This window comes from Scophthalmus maximus, chromosome 8, assembly GCF_022379125.1.
Source record: "Scophthalmus maximus strain ysfricsl-2021 chromosome 8, ASM2237912v1, whole genome shotgun sequence".
In the NCBI taxonomy this organism is placed as follows: domain Eukaryota; kingdom Metazoa; phylum Chordata; class Actinopteri; order Pleuronectiformes; family Scophthalmidae; genus Scophthalmus; species Scophthalmus maximus.
Window position 1 is genome coordinate 7,085,492 of NC_061522.1, and position 24,081 is coordinate 7,109,572.

At 45.1% G+C, this 24,081-nt stretch overlaps 2 protein-coding genes across 17 annotated transcripts in view; one reads left to right on the forward strand and one right to left on the reverse strand.

The window, feature by feature from the left end:
- lrba (LPS responsive beige-like anchor protein) overlaps nt 1-8,668 on the forward strand; it is a 173,703-nt gene extending 165,035 nt beyond the window's left edge. For 3 of the 5 annotated variants that reach the window (XM_035637807.2, XM_035637808.2, XM_035637810.2), the window contains 4 exons: nt 2,141-2,242; nt 2,343-2,539; nt 6,374-6,525; nt 7,233-8,668. In XM_035637807.2, the coding sequence (XP_035493700.2) occupies nt 2,141-2,242; nt 2,343-2,539; nt 6,374-6,525; nt 7,233-7,323 (542 nt within the window). In that variant the 3' untranslated portion in view covers nt 7,324-8,668. The remainder of the gene's footprint in view (nt 1-2,140; nt 2,243-2,342; nt 2,540-6,373; nt 6,526-7,232) is intronic. The other 2 variants (XM_035637809.2, XM_035637811.2) reach the window with 1 other exon arrangement.
- Nucleotides 8,669-8,775: 107 nt separating this feature from the next.
- Nucleotides 8,776-24,081, reverse strand: part of dclk2a (doublecortin-like kinase 2a) — a 36,210-nt gene continuing 20,904 nt past the window's right edge. For 4 of the 12 annotated variants that reach the window (XM_035637823.2, XM_035637821.2, XM_035637820.2 and 1 more), the window contains exons 5-16: nt 22,109-22,203; nt 20,401-20,488; nt 19,760-19,868; nt 18,639-18,696; nt 18,180-18,299; nt 17,947-18,093; nt 17,722-17,855; nt 16,665-16,742; nt 16,313-16,409; nt 15,577-15,657; nt 14,558-14,671; nt 8,776-11,741 (exon numbers count right to left, since the gene is read on the reverse strand). In XM_035637823.2, the coding sequence (XP_035493716.1) occupies nt 11,001-11,741; nt 14,558-14,671; nt 15,577-15,657; nt 16,313-16,409; nt 16,665-16,742; nt 17,722-17,855; nt 17,947-18,093; nt 18,180-18,299; nt 18,639-18,696; nt 19,760-19,868; nt 20,401-20,488; nt 22,109-22,203 (1,862 nt within the window). In that variant the 3' untranslated portion in view covers nt 8,776-11,000. Of the gene's footprint in view, nt 11,742-12,264; nt 12,278-13,733; nt 13,888-14,557; nt 14,672-15,576; nt 15,658-16,312; nt 16,410-16,664; nt 16,743-17,721; nt 17,856-17,946; nt 18,094-18,179; nt 18,300-18,638; nt 18,697-19,759; nt 19,869-20,400; nt 20,489-22,108; nt 22,204-23,718; nt 23,770-24,081 lie in introns of all 12 variants that reach the window. The other 8 variants (XM_035637816.2, XM_035637814.2, XM_035637815.2 and 5 more) reach the window with 5 other exon arrangements.

The following is a 24,081-nucleotide window of genomic DNA, read 5'->3' on the forward strand; positions in this document are numbered from 1 at the left end:
TGGCCACAGACAAGGTGACACTGGTTATTTTTCTTCCCTGAAGCTGATGAAAACTCTCTTTTTAATTATCACAGCATGCAGCAGTATTTGCAAACACCTATAAAAAAAATCATTGTAAATTAAATATTAATATACACAACAATTTTTTCCCCAGATTTATCTCAAATTAACAAACACACACTAACATATGGGCTTTTGCCACAATATTTATAATATCACAATTATACATTTGCTAATTAGCTTACTTAATGCTCTGCTCTGTACATTTGATATATTTACATTATATTTGCCACTGAAGTGGAGGGAGCAGTAATAAATCTATACATTTTTCTACTTGGAACAACTGTTTTAGAGCCAGGCTTGTGTTACCCAACCCTACACACTCTTTCTCTCTCACACACACACACACACACACACACACACACACACACATACATACACACTTTGTCCACACTTGTCCAGACATTCGATAGCTACCTCAGTGTCCCAGCTCGAGTCATGTAGAGGTATATGACTGTAATCAGATGTGGTCCCAATTCAAACCAAATGGCAGGTAGAGGCTAAAAAAAAAGTTTTTACGCACACACACACACACACACACACACACCAATATATGACTTTTATTGATCTTTTATGAACATAACCCAACAGTTAGAAGAAAAAACATTCAATAGGTCAATAAATAGTGCACAGTAGGTCTATTTGTAATTATTCAATGTTTATAATTATTTCAGTATCCCATCCCGATTCAAAAATAGATTCTTTGAAAGTTTTTTATTAGTAACCAATGTATGAATTCAGTTGTTTTATTGATTGTATTAATTTGAAACTGCTGATGCCGTCCTGACGTGACGAGAGTTAAACTTTACTTTGTCTTTTTACAAGAGGGTTCACTGGGCTGAATGTTCTGTAGAGTCTTTCTAGTAAATCTAATTAAGGAGTAACAGTAGCTACAGTTTACCTACCTGCCTTGTTGGTGAACCTGTACTGAGTTTTATATCATATCATTTAATTGAATAGACCTTAACAAACTGAAACAAAAAAGTATTGTAAATTGCTGCATTTTACAATTATAATGAATTTTTTGTTTTTTGAATACATTTTTTAAATAAAAATGTATTCAAACGTTTTGTGGAAGAACAGTGTCATCAAGCATTCAAACAAAAATCTCCCGCAGCCGTGTTCATCTTTTTGAGCTGAACGTGACATCGATCAGAAGAAGAAGGGGTCACTAAAGAGGAGACCCCCTCCCTGAGCAATAACCCCCCCAATGAACTCCATAAACTCCAGTTCAGCCATGTCTTCCGAAGTTGGCCACTCAACACACACACACACACACACACACACACACACACAGAGCCCTGCCAACCTCCACACTTCCTAATTTTTCACACAAAAATAGAAAAATTTAGGACGTTTACAAAAAAAGGCCGGCGTCTTTCCCCCGTTTATCCGTCCGCATTTGTGAAAAAACATTTATTTTTAATGTCTGTAATAAAGAACAAAATTCCAAACTCCATGCGAGAGAACATTTGAGTGCGATCGTGTAGACGTGCTCACAGACGGAGAAGTTGAAGGCGATTTAGTTTTGTCGCTCGCCCTGACAGCTCAAACCAAAACAAAATCACACAAACTTCATGACTTGGCCCACAACTTCACTCTCGCTCCCTCTGGCTCTCGTTCTCTCTCTCCGTCTAACTCAGAAACATCTGGATCCAGTGAAGGCCGTCATGGGGAGAAGGTTTTAGAGATAGGGAGAGGCAGTGGGTGACAAGTGCTTGAAAGGGAGAGTGAATGAGGGGAGAAACGTGTGTGTGTGTGTGTGCAGCAGGATAACAGGCCCAAAGCAACAAATACATAAGCTCATATTAAAAAACATGAATAAAAACAAATCCACTCTTAGCTGAACAAATTGATAACCTTTAGGCTTTAGTTTTTATTTAATAAATCATTCTATGTCTGTGTTTTCACATGAATTTATCCTTTAATTTCATTATTTTATTAGTCAGCACTATAAATAATATATCAATGAGGATTGTTTTGCTCTGTGCTCCCTCTGGAGACCGACAGTGGTGATGCACTTCATTCTGGTGCAGCAGCTCTCGGTGCGTACAGACCTGTTGTGTTTGTGTTCCCCCAGCAGAGTTCACCACACCGCGGGCCATCTTAACGGGCCACGACTGTGAGGTGACATGTGCAAGTGTGTGCGCAGAGCTGGGTCTCGTCATCAGCGGCTGCAAAGGTGAGATTATCTTGTTTGTCTGCACGAATACATTCACAATCTAGATTTATACTTGACAAGAGAAACACAGGCCTAATGGTGTTGTGCTGTCTGGATGCAGAGGGCCCTTGTCTGATCCATTCCATGAATGGGGACCTGCTGAGGACCCTGGAGGTCCCCGAGCGGTGCACGCGGCCCCGCCTCATCCAGTCCTCCACCGAGGGCCACTGCATGATCTACTACGACAAGGGGCAGTTTTGTCGCTTCAGCGTCAACGGCAAACTGCTGGGACACATGGAGGTAGAAGACAGCATCAAGGTGAGGAAAAAACGTAATTGTGCGTGGGCACGCACGCGAAAGTGCATTTGCACATGTGCGTCTGCACCACATCAGTGTCGAAAGTCCTCGCGCTGATTAAAGCCTTTCTCATGGTTTGAGATCTGAGCGGAGTGAGGGGTCGGATCGCCTCGGGGCAAACCGGGGTTTCCAATCTCTTTTATTCTCTTTCGTAAGCACACACCAGAGGAAACGCTCCTTTTGATCCAGAGGCCCGTTGTCAGGTCAAATTGCGTCGGCAGCAGTGGTAGAGAACATTCCAGAGAAGTGGTCAGCTCTGGACACCGACACCATTAACAACCCTCCAGCGCAGGACGACACATTCCCCGTTTCCCACATTTCCTCCCTTGTGGGCAGAGTGACACAGGATAACGGCTACTGCCTTTGGTTTCCCGACCCATTGTTTCCGGTTTGGCCTGGGAATTGTAAGCCCGCTCTGACAGACGGCCACACGCCTGTTTCCTATTAAGAAGAAACCCTCTGGTGCTTTAGGCCCCCAACCTGCCAGCCAGCCTGCTCCAGGAAAAAGCTCTGAGTATGATATAAACACCAATACAACTTGTATAGGAAGTGATTAATTCTTACACACAGACAAACACTGAGTAAGAGTGCTGGTGAAGTAAGTTTCAGAGACTGTATTGTTTATTTTAGGAGAAACTAATGATGTTTTTAGATACAGTACTCGCAGAGCTTAGCATTTTTCCCAGAGTTCCGTCTAAAGATGTGACTTGGGAACAGTGCAGGCCACTGCCGGCCTCATCTCTCCTCTGCTGTTGTAAATTCCAGCCATGTCAAATGGCATTTGGAAAATCCTAACATCTTTAAGTGAGGCTGTTAGAGTCTCAGCCCCCTCCCGCCTCACTCTCCTTAGCCCCACCCCCCCCTACCCCTGGTCTGAAACTCCAGCAGTATTTAGTGCACTCATGTACATACCAGAATCAATCTTCTTTGCCGTTGGAGCCTCGGCACAGTATGACTCCAGGATAAATAAGTGTTTGTCCTGGCCTGCAGTATCCACTTAGAGAGGGAGAGAGTCAAACTGGGAAAGAGAGAGAGAATGCATGCGCTGTGAATTTATAAGGGTCTGGAGTCAGAGGTTAGATGACAGGCTAACAGTCGGCATCCTAGTCTAATAGCAGAATCGAGTGACAGAAGCCATACTGAATGGATTACAGTCTTTTAAGTACTAGTATAACTCAGGCAGTGTAACCATTCCAGCGTTTCTTTCCCCCCCGGCCTGCGTCCATGTTACAGGGGGATTAACAGCACCATAAATTAAACTTTTTTACCTTCCCTAGTCTCAGAATCCACCCACCGTTTCCCCCAAAAGAAGTAGGAAATATGGGCATTAAAAGTGCATGTGTTTCTGCTGCAGTCATTTTTTAGTCATCCGAGCCCGGGTAGCCATCTTAGCTCCCACAGAGTCGTCGGCCATCTTGTTTGACCGCCCAGTGGTAAAGGACTGATTTATAATGTCTGTCTGCAGCCTCCTACCTGGCCGGGCTGACATGTCTGCCAGCGCTCCGGCCTCCCGCTGCGCCGCAGTAAGGTCATGGACTCTGTTAGTAGATACACAGAATAATACAACACAGCAACTGGTGAAAAGTTTTTATAGTCACTCTTTTTTTTTCTTCTTTTTTTACAGTTGTTGTGCAAACCATCATCTGTTCACGCAGTATATTTCCAAGAAACAACTGACTGTGACTGCTTATTTTATCAATTTATGAAATTGAAAGCATCAGATGATTTTATTTATATATGTGTTAGCATGAATGTGGTCACTCGTGGTAACAAACCAAATAATTGTTATTATAGAATTATACCTAACCACAAACAATTATCATTCAGTTGCCCTCTGGTCTAGGAGCGTTTTAGGTTCACAGCTAATCTGTTTTTAGACATGAACTCCGAAAGATATCCAGAAAATTGGGTCCAAACATCTTCCGGAGTTTGGGAAGAGCGCAGCAGGAGATTTTCTTGAGTCAGACGCGTTCACACCAGCAGGAATGCTTCTGGAACATTCGGGCGAGGGCGCCCACTCGGAGATTCTCCCGTATTCTGTCGTATTCTGTCATGGGCTCACTCTGACATTTTTACAGAGGTATTACTAGGTGGCTGGCAGGAAAAGTTCTGGAAAATGTCTGGAGCAACATTCAGGGAGATTTGCGTTCTCACATGCAGCCCTCTGGATTTCAGGGAAGTGTTGCAGACTTCACTTCATGTCTGAAAGCAGCTTTAGGGAGGAGCTGGTGGCAGCTGCAGAGCAAGAAATCATCTACCAGAGTTTCCAATTAGTTGAGTAGACCGAAACAAGAATATCGGACATGTATCCATCCATTAATATGACATTTTATGTTTCTGGCATCTTCTGCTGCCCCCAAGTGGCCAAAAACTGAACTAATGCTGCTTTAAATCCAGTTTTTAATAGAAGTAGCCATTATTATGAGGGCGTAATTAATCGAAAAAGTTCCCATGTAGTCAAGTGCATTGATCATGATTGGCTGAATGCAGCATTATCTTTATCGCTGTTGTCAGATATAATTCTGAATGTTGGTACACAAGACGACTACTGTGGACACAAAACAGGCCCGAACAACACAAATCAGAACGTCACCGCACTCAGTCGTGCTCCATCCCGCTCATCTCGGATGATGATCTATGAACGTGGTAATGAGGCTGGATAGATTCTCGAGGCCTCCCACCGGCGTGCGAGTGCATCGTGGTCGTGTGCCCGTTTTCACATACACATGCGAGTTTGTGCCCATCTTAAGTGTGTGTGTCACGGGAATGAGAAACAGATCCCGATTTAATTCGGTGTGGTCGGAAATTCCACAAAAGTAATTTTTTTTTTATATATGTATATATACACAAAACATTTGCCTAATTTAGGCTGCACTTTTTTTTTCTTCTTATGTCTAATCCAGTGTGTACTGCTCTTGAAGGCTTATTTATGTTTTCTTAACCAAGTCAAGTTCCTGAAAATGACTTGTTCCAACTCTCAGGACTGAAGTTCAAGTTTCATTTTCCCGTTTTATGCGAGCCTGATTCGATGCACATGCTGCCGATGATTGAAGTGTCTCTCGCCGAATCGCTGCAAAGTGGCTGCAGCTGAACGGCCGAGGCCGAGCTCGGAGTCGTAAAACCGCAAAGGAGAAAAGCTCTAAATTAGTGTCATTTGCTGCTTTTAGAACTCACATTCTGCCTCGTCATTTCATCAGCTACGGTTACTTGCCGATTGATGCTCCTGACTGTTTGAGTTTCGGCTTCCACTATACACTGTGCACGTAATAGACTCCAACACACGGCTTGATTTGTGTACGTCTGATTCCCCGGGGAGCCGTTCGGCTGTTACAGTTTGCAGGAAAAGCAGATGAGACGAGTAAATCTCGGAGCCGCGCGGTGGGGAGCCATCTTTGTTGCAAGTCAGGGGTTTGTGTACGGAAAGCCCTGAAGGACGGCGGCGCTGACCTGGGATCTTTTGTTGGATCACATGACCTCACAGTTTGAGCTTTACGTCGACACAAGAGATAAACTGGTCCCAGATCACCGGACCTATTCGCAGACAATTTATGCTTGTGGTTCCAGGTTGAAACGCTTTGCTGCCATGTTTTTCTAAGCATTGAAGGACAGTTTACAGCTGATCCAACCACTCGGGCGCCGGGGCACCTCCCGTTGAACAATATGCTTTACCACTGGAAAACTAACAGCCAATTACTGAGTCTTATGTCATGTAAACATTGTGATGAATGTGGCAAGATTAAAAAAGGAAACTCTCAGGCTCAAACGGGTAATAATGAACTTTTTGTCTCTCGTCAGGCCATGCTGCTGAGTCGTGACGGCCAGTACCTGCTGACAGGCGGAGACGGAGGCATCGTGTCCGTCTGGCAAGTCCACAACTTCAAGCAGCTGTTCACCTACCCCGGCTGTGACGCAGGGGTCCGCTCCATGGCTATTTCACACGACCAAAGGTAAATGCGCTCACGAGCAAACACACACACAAAAAATGAAATCAGTGCCTACAACCGACGGTGGAAGAAATTAAAATAAAAGTCATGCATCTTTTGACTAAAAGTTGTGACTTGTGAGACGTTAAATGAGGCATTCATCCTCTTATGAATAAGAAAAGAAGAATTTATTAGCAGTGAAATGCACCATTGGTCTAATACACTTATAATTCCACAGCCTTACATGGTGACTCATATGTACTTTAGATGGACTTTAGATGAATATTTCTGTGCAAGTGAGTTATTTTGCGACTTTTAGGGGGAAAATTAATAAATAATCACTTGTGGATACAGTGGCCATTATTCATTAAAAGTTACATACTGTAGTCTCTCTTTTAAGTCCTCATTATTCGGGTTATATGTATTTTATTACCACATTATTAATACTATTGATACTTCATAAGTATGTAAGCAGCATTTTAATGATGCAATTGTTCAAGATGATGCAAACTATAACTTTATCGTACTTTATAAGATGAGCGTTGTTTGTAACATGTTCATTTTTAAATGACCCCTTCACTATATACAGTAAGTAACTATAGTTATATGTTCCTCTGAAAGTGGAGTTTCAAATACAGTACAATACAACAGTAAATTACAGTAAATTAAAATCAAAAGACACTCTGTAGACAAACAAAACCTCACGCTGTTCCCTCCTCACTCCTCTTAAGGTGCATCATAACTGGCATGGCATCCGGGAGTATCGTGCTCTTCTACAATGACTTCAACAGGTGGCACCACGAGTACCAGACCAGGTACTGAGCCGCACACAACACAGCCACGACTTGACGTTGGACACTGACGAAGATCCAGACTTTTGCGAAGCGTGAAGCTCTTATCAAAGACACTGTTCTGTCTTTCCTCTTATCCTGAATGTATCTCACAGAAGAAGAAAAGAGAGAAGAAAAAAAAATATCTGTCCTGTTATAGTAAAAGAATCAAACTATTTTTAAAAAAGGGCATTACTATATTTTGTAGATCAGATAGAACATTTTCATATAAATCATAGGGTGGGGGTTATGTTACTGTACGGTTAAAAAAAACAAATCTATTTTTAGCTGCAAGAGTCTATTTTCATCTCCTCCGGAAAAAGAAATGAGGGACTCGTGGGGAGCTCAGTGAAAATATATCCTCTTGACTTAAAAATCCAAATATTTGTGTACTTTAGGGTGAGTGATTTTTTTCTTTTCTCCAGTAGGTGTGTATGTGGGTCAATAATTACTCAGCAATCATTCACTTATAACATGCTTTTTGACTATTTTGACGACACAACCGTTAGTTATGAAATCTTTGAGTAAATAAATGTGTTGGAGAGAAGGATAAATTATGAGGGAATATATATAAATTACATATATATATATATATATATATATATATATATACTGTTTAAATGTCTTTCATATTTATAATGTCCAACTGTGCCCCTGTGTTTGGACATTGCATTTCTGTGCATGGCTCACTGCTCATAAAAACATATCATTTAATACTTTAAACTTCAGAAAAGCAAACGTTCCCTGATTCGGCGATGTTGAAAATAAGCTTTACGCACAGGACGGTGTCAGAAAAAACCACGTCAAGGATCATGCTCCTTTCATGTTTACACGTCTCTCCTAAAGGACTGAATACGCAAACATTGATATCCATTTGATTATTGTTGATGAATATCAGTGATGGAAAGAGTGACGGTATGACGTCACAGTTTTTTACCACCAGCTCAGCATCTTGAAAGTCCTCTCCGAGTCCCGTCTCCAGAGCAGCAACGCGAGGTGTGCCACGAAGGGACGGACTCGCTACATTTCATTCTGAGGTTCTTTTAGATTTTTCTTTTTCTCCCATCGCAGCAGTCCAGATCACAGGATGAGAGATTCTGTTAAAATAGGATTGAGCAACTAAAATGGCAATATTCCTGTGGTCCTCGGTAAAAATAAACGTCCACCTGTATCTTTGATTTTTTTGTTGAGGAGACATTCCTTCGAAGTTTAAGCTTGTGGTGTGGTTTGAATCTACAGTTATGAGAACTATTATCTATCAACCCATATTTTTGCAATCAGTTTGAAGTGTTTTGTGTGCTGAGTTCTGACAATAAAGTTGAATTTTATAACTTGAATTCCTTTCGGGTGTTAAAGTGCATTTTTCAAGGAGAATATGAGACTGCACAGCGCCCTCTGGTGGCCAACACGTGGTGACACAAACACAACTGTTCACCACAAGGGGTTCATTTGAAGTCTTTATTGCATTTTTATTGTTTTCTTCTCGCTGCCGTTTCCAAATAGTGGGACATTAAAAGCAGCCACACTCTGTCCAATAAAAACCTTCACTCCAGTTTGACACAGTTGATCTGTTGTTAACTGTCCTCTTACAAACTGCTATGACGAAGCATATGAAACTCTACGTTAACTACATCTACGTAATAGAAGCGAGGTGACCAACTCGACTGTGTGTATGTGTGAGGGGGGGGGGGGGGGGGGGTTCTTGTCTTACAGGGAGGCAGTAAATGCAGGAAGGAAGTTTTCATGCAGCTCAGAGTCCAGGGGAGGAGTTGGCCCTACTAACACCAGCTGGGATCGGATGTTGTGGAGTTTAAAACAGGTACAAACAAGGAAAAAACAAATAAAATTCCCATTTTCCAGCCAAGTTGGTTTAGATAAAGGCGTCGTTCAGCAGTTAGCCAGTGGTGTGTCACCTTAACAACACATTCATTCTTATTGTGTAAATCCAACATATAAAAAAAAAAGAACGGACACTGAATGAATATTTTGAAGGAGCAGCGTTGACTCGTCTCATGCGGCTCACGGTGCAGCGTCACCAGTGGGAATTCTCTTCACTGGCACTGGAGTAGTTTTAAAGATGTTGCAGTAAAAAGTTGAGCTTTGAAATGTGCAGGTCATGAGAAACGGGCGGACGCTTTGGTCTCACGTCCGTTCTGCACTGAGGTGCCGACTTTGACTGGCCATGACTGCTCACACACACACATACTGTACACACATACTGTACACACACACACACACGCAGGCAAACGCAGACCTTCAGGTTTCAGGTGGACAGTTTTTTCTAAGTATGAACAACACCAAAAATAAATACAATCAGTGTGTAAATGAATGAGTCAGTGATTGGTATACATTACAGAGGGTGTAAAAAGTAATCTAAGGAATTAACTTTTATGAATCATTTTGGTTTTATTGTTTAACTTTCCAGCTTTTGGCGATATACCTTTTTCTAAAATGCCTCTGCTCAAGAATGTTTTTAAATAGATTGCATGCTCAAATGTCTCTTTCTAGCTTAAGACCATGAACGTTATTGTGTTTGCAATGAAGAATTCAACGTATCCAATTGCAATATCTCTTCCAGAAACCGTTACTCGGTTATTCTCTATTAAAAACTGAGATAGTTGAGACTTGGGGCTATATGTTAAATGGGGAATATTTCTGATATACATTTGTTTTATATTAATTGTTCAGACTATTGGGCATAGTGTTTCTGGATAGACATAACTCTTTGGGGGTTTTTTTAGACTGAGCACCACAAACAAAATTCTCAATATCTCACAACCTCTGCAAATTAGGCCGAAACTATCTTCATGGGTAGAAACCGTTTGAGCAGGGTTTCCCAACCTGTGGGTCATGTCCCCACAAAAGGGTCGCAGGGTAAAACTGAAAATATGATTGATCTAGCCAAATGCATGTCTTCAGCCCCCTGAAAGTATTTATGACGCAATTTAAATCTTTGGTTTGAAACGGTCACCATGCAGGGATGTGAGAAGAACAAGAAGCAACAGAAAATAATATTTAGCTTGTTCTTACATTGTTTCATACTTGAACTTTGACCATGTTTGTGTCTGAATATCACCACTTTGAAATACACCACTGATGAACATTGAGAACGCCTTAACTTTTATCAGCTGTTTGATACGTTGATAGGTATGAACCTTTATTTTGTACATGATACTGAGTAGGAGAACTTCAGAGGAGTAGATGTGTGGTTGTCATCAGGACGGGGGTTGCCAGAGGAAATACTGATGGTGACTAAGGACATACTGTCTTTCTACTGAAGCCAATGTGCATGTGTGATGAATATCTGTCAGAAGAGATGATAAATAAATGAAAGAATTCACATCAATGTGAGACAGTGATTCACAGCTTCCAACGACAACCGCTCACAACACTGATATTCAGTTCGTTCCCTTTCATCCACATCCACCATTAATAAATACAAACCCATATATACACACAATCAACTCATTGAAAAAAAAAATTGCCTCATATCCTCCATCTCATGAATGACAAAAAGAAACAAGGGGTCACAGCAGTCGCTGGCTCCGTTTACAGCTACAGGAAGGAGCTCAAAGTGGATGTGTACTCCGCTCGACCCACTGTCTGATGATACATGCGTGGAAACGGGGGGAGCGGAGGATGAGGTTGACCACGGATCAGCCACGACTTTTAAACCTTCTCCGCGAGCTCTCCGGCGGGGAGAGGAGGGGCAGAGGGCGGGGTCGCGGCTCTGGGCGGTGTTGAGGGAGGAGAGGGAAACAGGGTCGGATGGAGGGGAGAGGGGGAGGATGGTTCTGGTTTGGTTGGGGGGGGAGGGGGGAAGAACACGACGGGGGAGACGGGGGAAGGTGAAGACTGGCGGGCTGCTGCTTTCGGAGAGGAGGGAGGAAGAGGAGATGATGGGGAAGGACAGGAGGACGTTGTGCAGGTGAAAAGGCCAGAGGGGCCCGAGGGTGAGGGGGCTCCTGGGGGGAGGGGAGCAGCCGAGGGGGACGCGGGCAACGAGCGTATCTCATGAGGGAACGAAAGCGGCAGAGATGCGACGGGGAAAGTTTCGGCAGAGGGTGAAGGCGAGAACCGAAGCGAACTCACAGGAGCAGAGGGAGAGAGGTGAAGCTGAGCGGCGGACGGGTCGGGTGCCTTCTGGAGGTGAGAGCCGGGAGGGTCGGCTCCGGGCACACACGCCCCCGGCGTCTTGGTGGGCGGCGGCAGCTCGAGGGGTCCGGGCGACTTGGCGCGTGACGTTCGTCCGGCCGCAGGAGTCGGTCCCGCCTCCGTCGGCGAGGCCGCTCGGGTCGGGAGGGGAGACGGGACTTTCCTGCAGGCGGGCGGGGTGGAGCGAGGCGCTGTCCGGGGGCCTGGGCCGCGGCGAGCGCCGAGCTGCAGGGTCGCCTTATCTAGAGCTGTGTTCTGGCGAAACAGAAGACGGACAGATCAGCCGGATGCTTTTTGCAACTCTGAGATTCAAAGTATCAAACAGCAAGGAGCGGGAAAGAGAAAGAAAATCTACACTGACGACAGAAAACCTCGGAAGCTGCCCGGTGAGTAACTGATCAGATGTTTGCAGAAACACAGAAATAAAAGTCTGATCATTAACTAATGACCCTTTTTTTATTTCTTTACTTTGTACGAGAGAACAACGACACACGAGGAAAGAGTCTAATGGCAATGGACACGGAAAACTGAAAGATGACTTAACAAATGCACAGTGGACAAATCACATCATCTACGTGCAGACAAAGGGCAAATGAGAAAGTAAACTTTAACTTTTTTCCTCCACCAGACAGACTAGTGGTTCTTTCAGCCAGAGTAAAGCCAATGATGAGTTCTTACGTGGGAAGAACAACTAGTACACGTAACCTTGCTCGTTTGCCCTCGTGCTTTGCACCAGCAGCAGAAGAGTCGGGGCGCAGCGTTAGGTGTTAGTACGTACCATCGCCTTGGAGCTAATTCAGAGGAACGTAACGCAGGGAGAGGGGAGAAGCAAAATAAAACAAAAAAAAGGGACAGAGACTAGTCTTAACTCACAGCTTCACAAATTACACAACAACAAGCATGAGAGCAAGAGGACAGTCGTTGTTCCTGCCCAGTGCTCGTCTGTTACATTCCCAGAGCAGACTGAGTCGGAACAAACTGTCCCACTTCCTTATATGTGACTGTTTCAGGCAGCGAGTGAGTTTTCAGCTACATTTGAATAATTCCACATGGAATGCAGTGAGGTTAAATGTTACTAAAGACACGGTTGGTGTTATTCTACATCTTTCTTCTCGACAATTCCCATAAAAAAAGACTGAAATTATAAATGAATTGTGGCCTATTCAGAAAAAGTCTAGTAGTTTTTAAATTAGTTCTTGTCCAAAAACTACAAAGATATACAATTATGAGCCACGCTGTTGCCCTGGGCGACATGTTCTTTCATTTTTCCATGAACACTCCTGCCACAGATACTCAATTGAGCATCAAATGTATGTCAGTCAAGGGCTGAACATTATTTATTTTTTTATTTTCCCCCTACAGTACTCAGGGTAAAACTAGGAAGTTAGAGACTGTGGAAAAATTAAATTCAAGATCTAAAAGAAATAATAATAATTTTTTTTAAAGATCTCTCTTTAACCATTGAACATGGGGCTGAGTGTCTCAATGTCATAAGTCAATAAATATTAAAGAACAGACAAAAATTTATATAAATAAATAAAAAAAACAGAATACCACCATCCTCATCTTTATAATGTCCTGGGGTTAATTGCGTATCCATGGCAATAAAGCCACTGGTTTGTGTCCATCTCTGCAGTTTAATACGAATTTAAATTTCACTGTGAACGGTGACAGCACAGTTCTTTATTTTCGCCACAAGGGGGCACCAGAGTACAGCTAACGTAACAGGTGCTGAGAAACCAATTAGTGATTCATGGATCCGCAGAAAGTTGATTTTCAGGAGCCATTTTGAATGAGTATATAAAAAAAATTTAAAAAACAATAATGGCAGAGAGGGACACAAATGCATCTCACTGCTAATTTGTTAACATGCCAGATATCCTGAATGACAATGTGATTCAACAAACACGTCCTTTAAAAAAAAACCACGATTACTTCCACATCCCAGAAAAGCTTGTGACTGATCGAGACGGAATGAAATGTGAGCGAAGGAGCAGAATGAGGAGGGCGAGGGTAAATCCAGGTCAAGAGCGCATGTTGAGAGCGTGTTAGCGACGTCCACATCCTTTGGTTATTGAGAGCAGTTACTGCAGCGGAGGGGCCTGAGAAAGAAACAGGAAGGAAGGGAAGGGAGGAAGGGAGAGTAGGTGGGGGGGTTGTTATGGACGGGAGGGAAGAGGGTGAAGGGAAGGGCGATGGCTGGAAAGGAAGAAGGGAAGGCAACAAGCGGGGGTGTGAAGTGTGTACCCGGCTTTCAGCTCCAGGCGTCCCCTGTGGTCCTGGGTCGGGTGTGAGGGAGGGGTGAGGAGGAGAGAGGAGGAAGTGGATGGAGAGGAGGAGGATGAGGAGGAGGAGGAGGAGGAGGATGGGCCGAGGCCGGGGCCTGTGTTTACACCTCAAACTGTCAAATGAAATTTACAACACAAAATGAGACTCCTGCAGTGAAAGAAGGGGATCGAATTACATCGCGCATCAGAAGAAGCGTCCCCCCCCCCCCCTTCCCTGCTCCAGTTCAGACAGACGGACAGACGGGAGAGAGTGCGCTGGGCTGATGGGTGGTGGAGTGGAGGAAGTCAAACTGTACGACAGGAAATGATGGAGTGTGGGTTGTAGGGACAGGATGGAAGGACGTGACCACGACGGGGCTGACGTCCTCACTGCTCCGTTGTCTCATCTCTAAAATCCTGGCTTACGTGTTCACAGCAGCATAAGTTGCTTATAACTTATATATGTATTTCGTGTCGTCTTGGACGAGGATTGAGGCCAGATATGATTTCCCGGTGACTCGGTCAATGGCAGATCCAGATGAAGCTCAGTCTCCTCTATCTGGGTCAGACATTCTCTTTCTCACGACTCAAACGTGTAGAGAAAGAGCCGCCGAGCCGCCGCTCGTCTCATTTAGTGACGACTACGTCAAAATGACGAGATTTACGAGTTCAATGAAAGATCATAAGTTTACAGTGGGGGTAAAAAAAAAAAAAAAAAAAGGCACTGCAATAAATCTCAGAAGATTTATTGAAATAGATCATTTCAAATATGATGTTTGATTGTGACATTTGTCAGGTACTCACCATGATGATCGACACACCGGCTGTGGTGTTGTTGTGCTTTGGCGCAGTGTTAAAGTGCGTCTTCAGTTTACCTGACACCTCCATCATCATGTTGTTCTCCATGACTGCATCGTCCTACACACACACACACACACACACACACACACACACACACACACACACACACACACACACACACACACACACACACACACACACACACACACACACACACACACACACACACACACACACACACACACACACACACACACACACACACACACACACACACACACACACAGAGAGAGAGACATGTTACGTGCACAGTGGTTTCTCTAGACAGAAAACACACACATTTCAAAGCACTTTTACACTTCAAGTCACATTCACCCAGGTTAAGTGTCTTAGCCAAGGACGCTACTGCTGCCTGGCGGAATAAGGGATCGAGCCACCGACCCTTCGGTTCGTGGACGACCTCTCTACTAAGGAACTTGGCAGGTAAGTTGTCCCAAGAAGCCGCCACAGTTCTTCTGTGTCCGTCTCTCCGTGCGGAGCCAGACTGACTCCGTGACGTCCCGATCAAGATTATCATTTTCTAAATGTGGCTCCTTGTGACTCTGTGAAGCTTGTGGGAGAAGTTCAAACAGGACCCCGACTGTCAGCCGGCTGCACCCCTCTGCTATTGTCCAGTGATTTGTGCACGTCTTTCCGACCATGCAGTCATCATCATCTTGGCAGAAGAACATTTAAACTGATTTCTCTGCTGTCGTTGCAGGTGGTTCCACCCGCAGCCTCGCCCCTCCACCTCCCCGACACCATCAGTGTCGAGGCCACGTCTAAAGTTCCCTTGGGGGGAGCTCAGCTTGGCTCTATCCATATACAGTATATCAGGGTCTAGTGTGTCAAGCTGCAGGCTGAATCAGAGACCCGTCCGACACCTCTCCCTGCCTTGTGCGGTGGATCTAAACATCCAAAGTGCCTAAAGCGTTTGCACAGCACTGTACATGCAAATACACACGAACAGTGTTACACAGTACCGTGACCCATGAGTGGGAGAGGACATCTTGTGCCGTGTATCGAGCCTCGACGTTGACCTGCAGCATTTTTCCAATCAGCTCCTGAAATGAAACGATATCAAAGTTAACGGTCTGATTTTTTTATTGGCTTGTGTGGCTCTCGTAGGATTGTAGTGGGAAATCGTGTTACACATATTACGTGACACAAAATTGTTTTGTCTTAAGTTTCTTTGTAACTTTAAGTAACTTTGGCTTTAAGCTGCATTAATCTGTCATTGACGCATTCAACAGCCACTGAGCCACATTCATACACGCGGAGTTCTGTTTGTGACTACCTGACGAATGTAGCTACAATATTCACATTAACTTTGTCGTGGTCTCCAAAACCCCCCGATGGCTCTCACGAACACTCCCACTGTGTTAAACGTTAGCAAACGTTCTCTGTCCCACCGTTGGGAGCTGGACAGGTAATGAGCTATTTTTTTGTTGTTGTTGCTGAAAACGGCTGTGGACGAGAACAACGCTGACTGCACTGACACGGCACAGTCGCGGGCCATGACACCAAAACAATAAGCCGAAAACAGTAGAGCAGGGTCATTCTCTGTGGGTGTGTCTCCATGAGTAACCGTGGGGTCGCTCTCCTCATTGGAGTAAGATAACAGTTACAGTGAGTGAGTGAATGAGAGTAAATATAATATCGTCCAAAGTGACATGAACAGGCTGCGTGTGTGTGTTTGAGTCAGCCAGTGGTCCCAACCTTGGCTGAGTCGGTGATGTTGTCCCAGTAAGGACTGGGGAAGTCCAGTCGCCCCAGAAGGATCTGGTCAAACAGGTCCTCTTGCAAGTTACTCTCACTAACAACAAAAATGCACAATGTGTCATTCTGCCTTCTATTCTCTGTTTACTGTAATAACCACAAGGACCCGTTAGAGCAACAGTTTACTAAAAACGGCATGAGAAAGAAAAAATTGGGTAAGAAAAAACAAATGGCAGAAATAGTTTGACTGAACTCTTCTTCATATGATCCATCACCTTCACTAAACATTATATTTATTGCTCAACACTGAAAAACCTCCAGCAATGACGCCTGACGCGCATGAAGTGAGTACCTTCTAAACGGAGGGAAGCCGCACAGCAGGATGTAGTTGATGACCCCCGCAGCCCAGATGTCCACCTTCAGACCGTAACTGTGAAAAGAGAGAAGACGGACGGGGAGACGACAGAAGACGGAGAATAATATGCACCTTAATATCCCACAGATTCGCAACGATGCAGTAAACATACAATGCTGACACAGTTACATGGTTGTTACCCGGCGCTGCTCGCATAAACGGGAGCAAAGTGCACTGGACAGATTTTTTTCGCCAAACTTTCTGAGGACATTACTAAGGAGGGTTGGGGAGCCAGGCAAAGAGCGCTGCACACAGCTCTGCGATCAACAGCTCTACGATCAACAGCTCTACCATCAACAGCTCTACAATCAACAGCTCTACCATCAACAGCTCTACCATCAACAGCTCTACCATCAACAGCTCTACCATCAACAGCTCTACCATCAACAGCTCTACCATCAACAGCTCTACCATCAACAGCTCTACCATCAACAGCTCTACGATCAACAGCTCTACGATCAACAGCTCTACCATCAACAGCTCTACCATCAACAGCTCTACCATCAACAGCTCTACCATCAACAGCTCTACGATCAACAGCTCTACCATCAACAGCTCTACCATCAACAGCTCTACGATCAACAGCTCTACCATCAACAGCTCTACGATGACGCAAGACACTAAGTTAGAGAGCTTTTATGTTATGTAAAAAATGTCCATACTCTTAGAAAAATTAGAGAACTGCAGGAAAATTGTAGTATATAAATTGTGTAGTATAGAAGCCTATATCTAATGCCCATGTAGGGCATGCATCCCCCCCATCCACAATTTAAATATATGTTGCTTTATTCCACATGCTTACACACAAAATACCCCCCCCCCCCAAAAAAAAAAACAAAAACTAATTCTGATCTGATTCCAACCCAGCAGACGCACATTTCACCTCTATCGATGTTCCCAGTTAAATCAACTCCCTCCAAAAGAAGTTTCTCTGTCCACCAGTGTCTTCCCCTTGTGAAATCTAAAGCCCTGGGCGAAAGAACCGCCGCCTTACCCGGACTCCGAGATGATTTCCGGAGCGACGTACGTGGGGGTGCCACACACGGTGTGCAGCGGTCCCTCCACCACGGTGGCCAGGCCGAAGTCCCCGAGCTTCAGCGACTTGGCGCCGTCCGGGTATTCGAACACCTCGAAGGACGAACACGCTCGGGTCAGTGAAAAGTTCCATTTGTTTCAAAAAAAACAACAACAATGCTGTCGTGTGTGTGAAGGTGTGTACCAGCAGGTTCTCCGGTTTGATGTCTCTGTGGACGATGTTCATGCCGTGCAGGTACTTCAGGGCTCCGGCCAGGTTGTAGATCATGACGCTGGCGTCCCTCTCGGTGTACTTGGTCGAGGAGGTGATGGCATCGAATAAATCCCCTCCCTGCGACAACATCAACACACGGAGGTTACACAGCGAAATGAGCCGCGTGCCCCCGACACCGCCACAGGGCTGGTCTCCTCCCGCACCTTGACAAGCTCCATGACCAGGTACAGCTCAGAGGCGGTGTCCAGCTCCTCCACCAGCATGATGATGTTGGGGTGTTTCACCTTCCGCAGCACCGCCACTTCGTTCTCAATGAGGTGCTCCTGGAAACACACGGCGAGCATGTCACGGTACACCGAGCCATCGTGCCCCGTGCGTAGAAGCTGACGATTGTCCATTGAATTTAAATTGGTGTCGCGGGTTGTGCGATGTGGTGTGTGTGCGTTTGAAAGGCGTGAAGATAATTTGAGGTACTGTCTGTGTGTGTGTGTGTGTGTGTGTGTGTGTGTGTGTGTGTGTGTGTGTGTGTGTGTGTGTGTGTGTGTGTGTGTGTGTGTGTGTGTGTGTGTGTGTGTGTGTGTGTGTGTGTGCGTGTGTGTGCGTGTGTGAAGCCACAGAAAAGGGGGGAAGGAGGTGATGAGATAATAAGAACAGCGTGAAACCTTTCCGATGCACTTGGCCTTGTCGATGATCTTCAGCGCAAACTCTTTTCCTGTGGACCTGGACAGAAACAGAAGCAGTTAGGGCCCAACAGCACTGACGCCACAGAGAACCTGTCTGTGACTCCAACCAAGCCCACGACAGAGAGCCCCAGTCACAGACCGTGTGCAGGAGCACTGCCACGAGGTCACCGGAAAGGTGCGTTAGCTGCACGAGCCAGATCCACACAAAGAGCAGAGATGCAGAGCAGATGCAGAGCAGATGCAGAGCAGATGCAGAGCAGATGCAGAGCAGGGCTCGACAGGAATCTGAGAGCACACATACTTGGGACAGTAATCTGACACCAGGCCGAGGAACAATGTATCACTGTCGTGGACCGGTTCAAAGATTCAAATTAGTTCCGCCTCCGTGCAACACGCAGTGTCCCTGCTGGGTCAGACGTGTGCTCGGTTACGTCTGTAGCCACAGCGGCGATCCTGTGACACCACAGTGCACCGACGCGTCCTGGAACACATTCCTCCTGCAGCAAGGTGAGACTTTAAAGCGCGGGAGGCCAGCGACGAAGCTTTTCACTGGGAGGGGGTTTCTGGCAGGATCAATGGGATATAAAAGGCCTTCCAGTGTTGCTATGGAGCAGGTCCAAGTAGCGTATAGGTCAAAACAAAATGAGCACCGGATTTCATTCTTGACTCCAAGATAAACAGTTTATGTTCCTTTCAACTACATTTAAAATTCGACTGAAGGCAACAAAAGCTATCGAGTGGATTTCCGAGTTGAGACGCTTTCGTCTCATTCAGAGAATTGTCTCTGTGAATGTTTCATGAGGAGGGAAAATGTTTACTGGGCCTCACAGTGGATGTTCAGGTGCTTTCCAGGAACGTGCGTCCGATTATGAAGCCGCCTGTCATCATCCCCTCTGTCTGTCTGTCTGTCTGTCTGGGCAATGTGTTGACTCAGAGATTAAAAGGCTAATGAAGTGAATTCTCCACTGGGTTTAATCCACTGGATCGCTCTGTCTCGACGACGACACCCTGACGGAGCAGTGACCACACGTGACGCTCCTCTTCATCGAGACGGCTGCCGACTGACTGCGCGCCAAACATTCGATGCGTGGTTCACCTACCTCTCCACACACTCCTTGACCACGGCGAAGTTGCCGTCTCCGATGACCTTCCCGACTTGGTATTTTTCCAGAATGGTGGAGGCAGGAAGGTATCGGTTGCCATTAACTGCTAAGGAGAGACGAAGGTTAGAACAGGAGACGGGCGATCTCTGCTGTTCGATAAAGAAAAAAAGCAGGGGAGCTTAGGGAGCTTTGGCCGAAAGTCAACCAGTTCTCAGACTGAATTAAGGGACCACATGCTGGGCAACAACATAACACACTCGCTGGCACCGACTGCAGCAGTTAGAGAACTAGGCAGCAACACCACACACACACACACACACACACACACACACACACACACACACACACACACACACACACACACACACACACACACACACACACACACACACACACACACACACACACACACACACACACACACACACACACACACACACACACACACACACACACACACACACACACACACACACACACACACGTCGGAACATGAGGGAGACCCTCCAATAATGTTGAGTGTTGTCAAATCAGGTAAATTTATCAGAGAGGAGAGGAATCATGTAAATGATACTCGTCGTGCTACAACATGAGGAGAGGAGAGGAGAGGAGAGGAGAGGAGAGGAGAGGAGATGTACCCTCCGGACTCAGGTGATTGCGTTGCTCTTGGTGGTTGTTCAATGAGCCGTTTACATTGGGGGAGGAGATGTGAAGTGATGGAGGGATCTGCAGGACGCAAAAAGAAACAAAAATAGAAATGAGCGCTCGGCCTAAAACGAGACCAGCAGACAAATCACCATGGCAACCTTAGACCACCCACAAACAACATGATTGGATTAAACATAGCTGCTTTATTACTGCTGGGTCACTTTGGTAGTGGATTTGACGAATGCTTTTTTCTTTTTTTTTTCTTTCATTAAAGTGCTTCAGATGTTACAACACACGAGACTAGCAAATGGACAGTATACTCAAAACGTGTCATTTAAAAAGCTACACAGTACTGAAGAGTTGTAATTTTAAAAGGCACAATTTCTTAAACTAGAAATACAACCTGTAAATGTATGCCGTGGTGAGATACTGCGCATTTATCTTAAAATACAAATATTACTATGCAGAATTTGAGCGCGGTCTAACGTAAGTTATCCTCAAAGTGGACAAGGTGTCAGAGCTGCTTAAATAGATCTCCTCCATACCCACTCATCATCACTGTACATTAAACTATTATACAGTCGCTCTGAATGATGAATCACGGGTCATTTTGACATCTTATGGCTTTATTTTTGAAATGTCAGCCATAAACCTCGAGCATTAAGATAACACTTTTAAATTATGCACAGTAGTGGTTCTGTACTTCACTGTGCCAATGTACATTACCTCACCATTAGTATCTATTATTTAGTCTAACAGCGATGGACTTTGGAGCAAAGTAGGTGTGAAAAGCTTTAAGGTCTTCTCTACAGCTGGTTACATAAAAAAAGCTTTCTCCTCTTATGAATAAGTTCTCTTTGTTTACCCTACCAGCTTTATGTGACTTTCATAGTGAGGATGAATAAGAGAAAGACATTGACATCATTGTGCTTCCTTGTTAATTATTATATATTTTTTTAAATGCTGCTTGACCCATCCCCTTTACTAGTGAATTTTAAAGCCGTCAGTAAATCATAAAAATCTCATATCCAGCCAAATAATTATGGATGGATAAGTCTTTGACTGGGCTTAGAGAGGAATGGCGGCTCCCTGGAAGTTTGCCAGCTGGCCGCAGCCGCTAGAAAACTCTGTGGTTTGGTACTAACACGCCTCTTACAGAAGAATCCATCAATATATCAGATTAGTATCTCAGACTCGACCCAAAATGAATCATAGAGCTGCAGAACGGGGCTTCGGGCTACATCTGTTTCATCGTGTTGCATTAAAGAGGTCGCTACAATCTTGCCATATTCTCTTGTCAAAAGTCCCACCTGGAGCAGAAAGTTAGACATTTTGTACTTATTCACTTTCTCACCAAGAGTTGTCTCAAGAGAGGATGGATTCTACTCTCGTGGCTTTACTAAAATATGGAGCTGCGGTCAGCAGTCAGAAGCTGCCTCTACAATTAACATCATATCTTGTGTGTTAAATTTGCACAAACAAAGTGTAAATGTGACAGTTTGACACTTGACCATTTCTTGGCTGGGACCGGGAACCTTCGGAGACTATCTACTGGTTGCCGGGTAACTGTTCAAGACTTATGTGAATGTATACCTACGCCGTAAACTGTATAAAACACAAGCTGAACACAGTAGATAACGTGTTGGAGCACAGCTGTCCTACTGTATTTGACATGCACGTGATGATGCGCTCTCTTACCGTGAAGCTGGGGGTGGTTCGGGGGCTGGTGGGGGACGGGGTGGAGGACTTGGTGGACCTCGGAGTTGAGATCTGGCTGCTTGAGACTCCATTCGCTGTGTGGACGGAAAACAAAGCGAGGGGATTTGAGAGAGCGTTCTGGTGAAGTGCGATCAGATAGAAATGCTTGCAAGAAAGTCGGCTTGTCATAGGGGTCTTTCTGCAACCATGTCATCCAGGGAATATCCGGGACAGACTACTGAAATACATTGAGGAAACGGTCCCACAGTAGGGAGCATCATTTGCTGTCGGGCTAGTTTCAGAGCAGTAATATGTGTCCGGCAGCAGTTCCGACCTCCTGATGGAGAGATGCAAACGTCGCCACCTACAGGCAAAGAATGCGATTCATGCAGCTTTAAACGCACGTGCCACGTGGTCAAACTGGTGCTGCCTTTACTCCTCCGGTCATTAGTTGAGCACGTGTCCATGCATGACTCGGAGACAAAATAAGTTTATCATAACTAACCCTTTACATTATCAGTCCCCATGTTCATACTGCGTGAGACACATTTGGAGTTTTTAATGAGGTGCAGGGGCTCAGGGATGAGGGCATCTACTGTCTGACTGTTCCTGCCTCCCACTCCATCGGTTTCTGGCACAAATACAGAGGCATTGCGTCACAATGCGTCAAACTTTAACTCAAAGTCTCCTCATCTGCATAAACCAAGCCGAGATCTGCACTGCTTACAGATGGTGACTTTGTTCAGCTGTTACAGAGTTGCGTGTTTTTGTTTTCACAATGAGATTCTCTTCTAAAGGTCTCCCGGTTATGTGGCTCCATCGCCTTACTAAAGGGAATATTCTTCTAATCAATATTTGAGAAACGGTTTAACTAGACGACATGGCACTAGGCGCAGGGATGGTTCGACCTTGAGCGACCTCGGCCGCTACAGATGAAGAGGCGTGCGATGCGCAGGCGTCCTGTGAGGGCAGGATTTATTGGAGTCTAATCAGTTCGTGGTTTTAAATCGGTGGATTCAGCAGCAGCTCCGTCTCAGATTAGATAGATGACACTTCACGGCAGAGTCAGGGCAAGGGGCAGGAAGAAGGGCAAAGGAAAGGGAAGGCTTCAGGTTCAAACAACTTTAAAAACTTTGCGGGGGCGCAGCTTGGAAGACGCAGCCAGGAGTCACAGCGACGGCTGCCCGACTTCGGGAAAAATCTATTTTTAACATGTCCTTGGACTTTTTTTTGTTCTATTCACCGCACAGGCTCTGGGTCCGGATGACATCAGAAGCACAAGATGCCAGTGTCCGTATACGGGATATGTGAGCTACATCCTTGTACGACGGGAGGAAGTGCAGATGCGTCGTCCATCTTTATATACAGTCCATAGTCATACAGTCTGCTCAGTGTGAAATCTGGTCTGTTCGAAGGGCCGCAAAAAAAAAAGAAGAAAGAAAATCAAATCATTCCATTAAATTGCATCTACCCGACCTGACTAACATAGTGGCCAGAACCAGCTTTTTTTCATTAGAGAAGAACACAAGCTTACGACTATGCGAAGCTCATTTCTTTCTCAATGACTTTACCCTAATTACCAGAGTCACTTGATATTGCAGGTGACTCACCTGGTGATTTGTTGGGAGACTGAGTGGTGGAGTAGTGGAAAGGTCGCCTTACTAAAAAAAAAAAAAAAAAAAAGAAGATATGTAGATATAAATTATATTACAACCAACCCGACTTCTGGCAGTGCCACGTCAGCCTGACCACCTCTCCTCATGTACCTTGTACTCGCCATAATGGCTTGTCCAACACCAATTACTCAGCATGATGCAGCGCACAAATTGCTGTGTCACTCATCACAACCGGTGAGGGTTCAGGGCGCCGCCGCCAAACAAAAAGGCTATTACTCAGCCTGTCATCCACAAAAATACTTGGCACACAGTATAATGTATTGATTTGCCAGCCTCGATCTTTGTTGTTGTCTATTC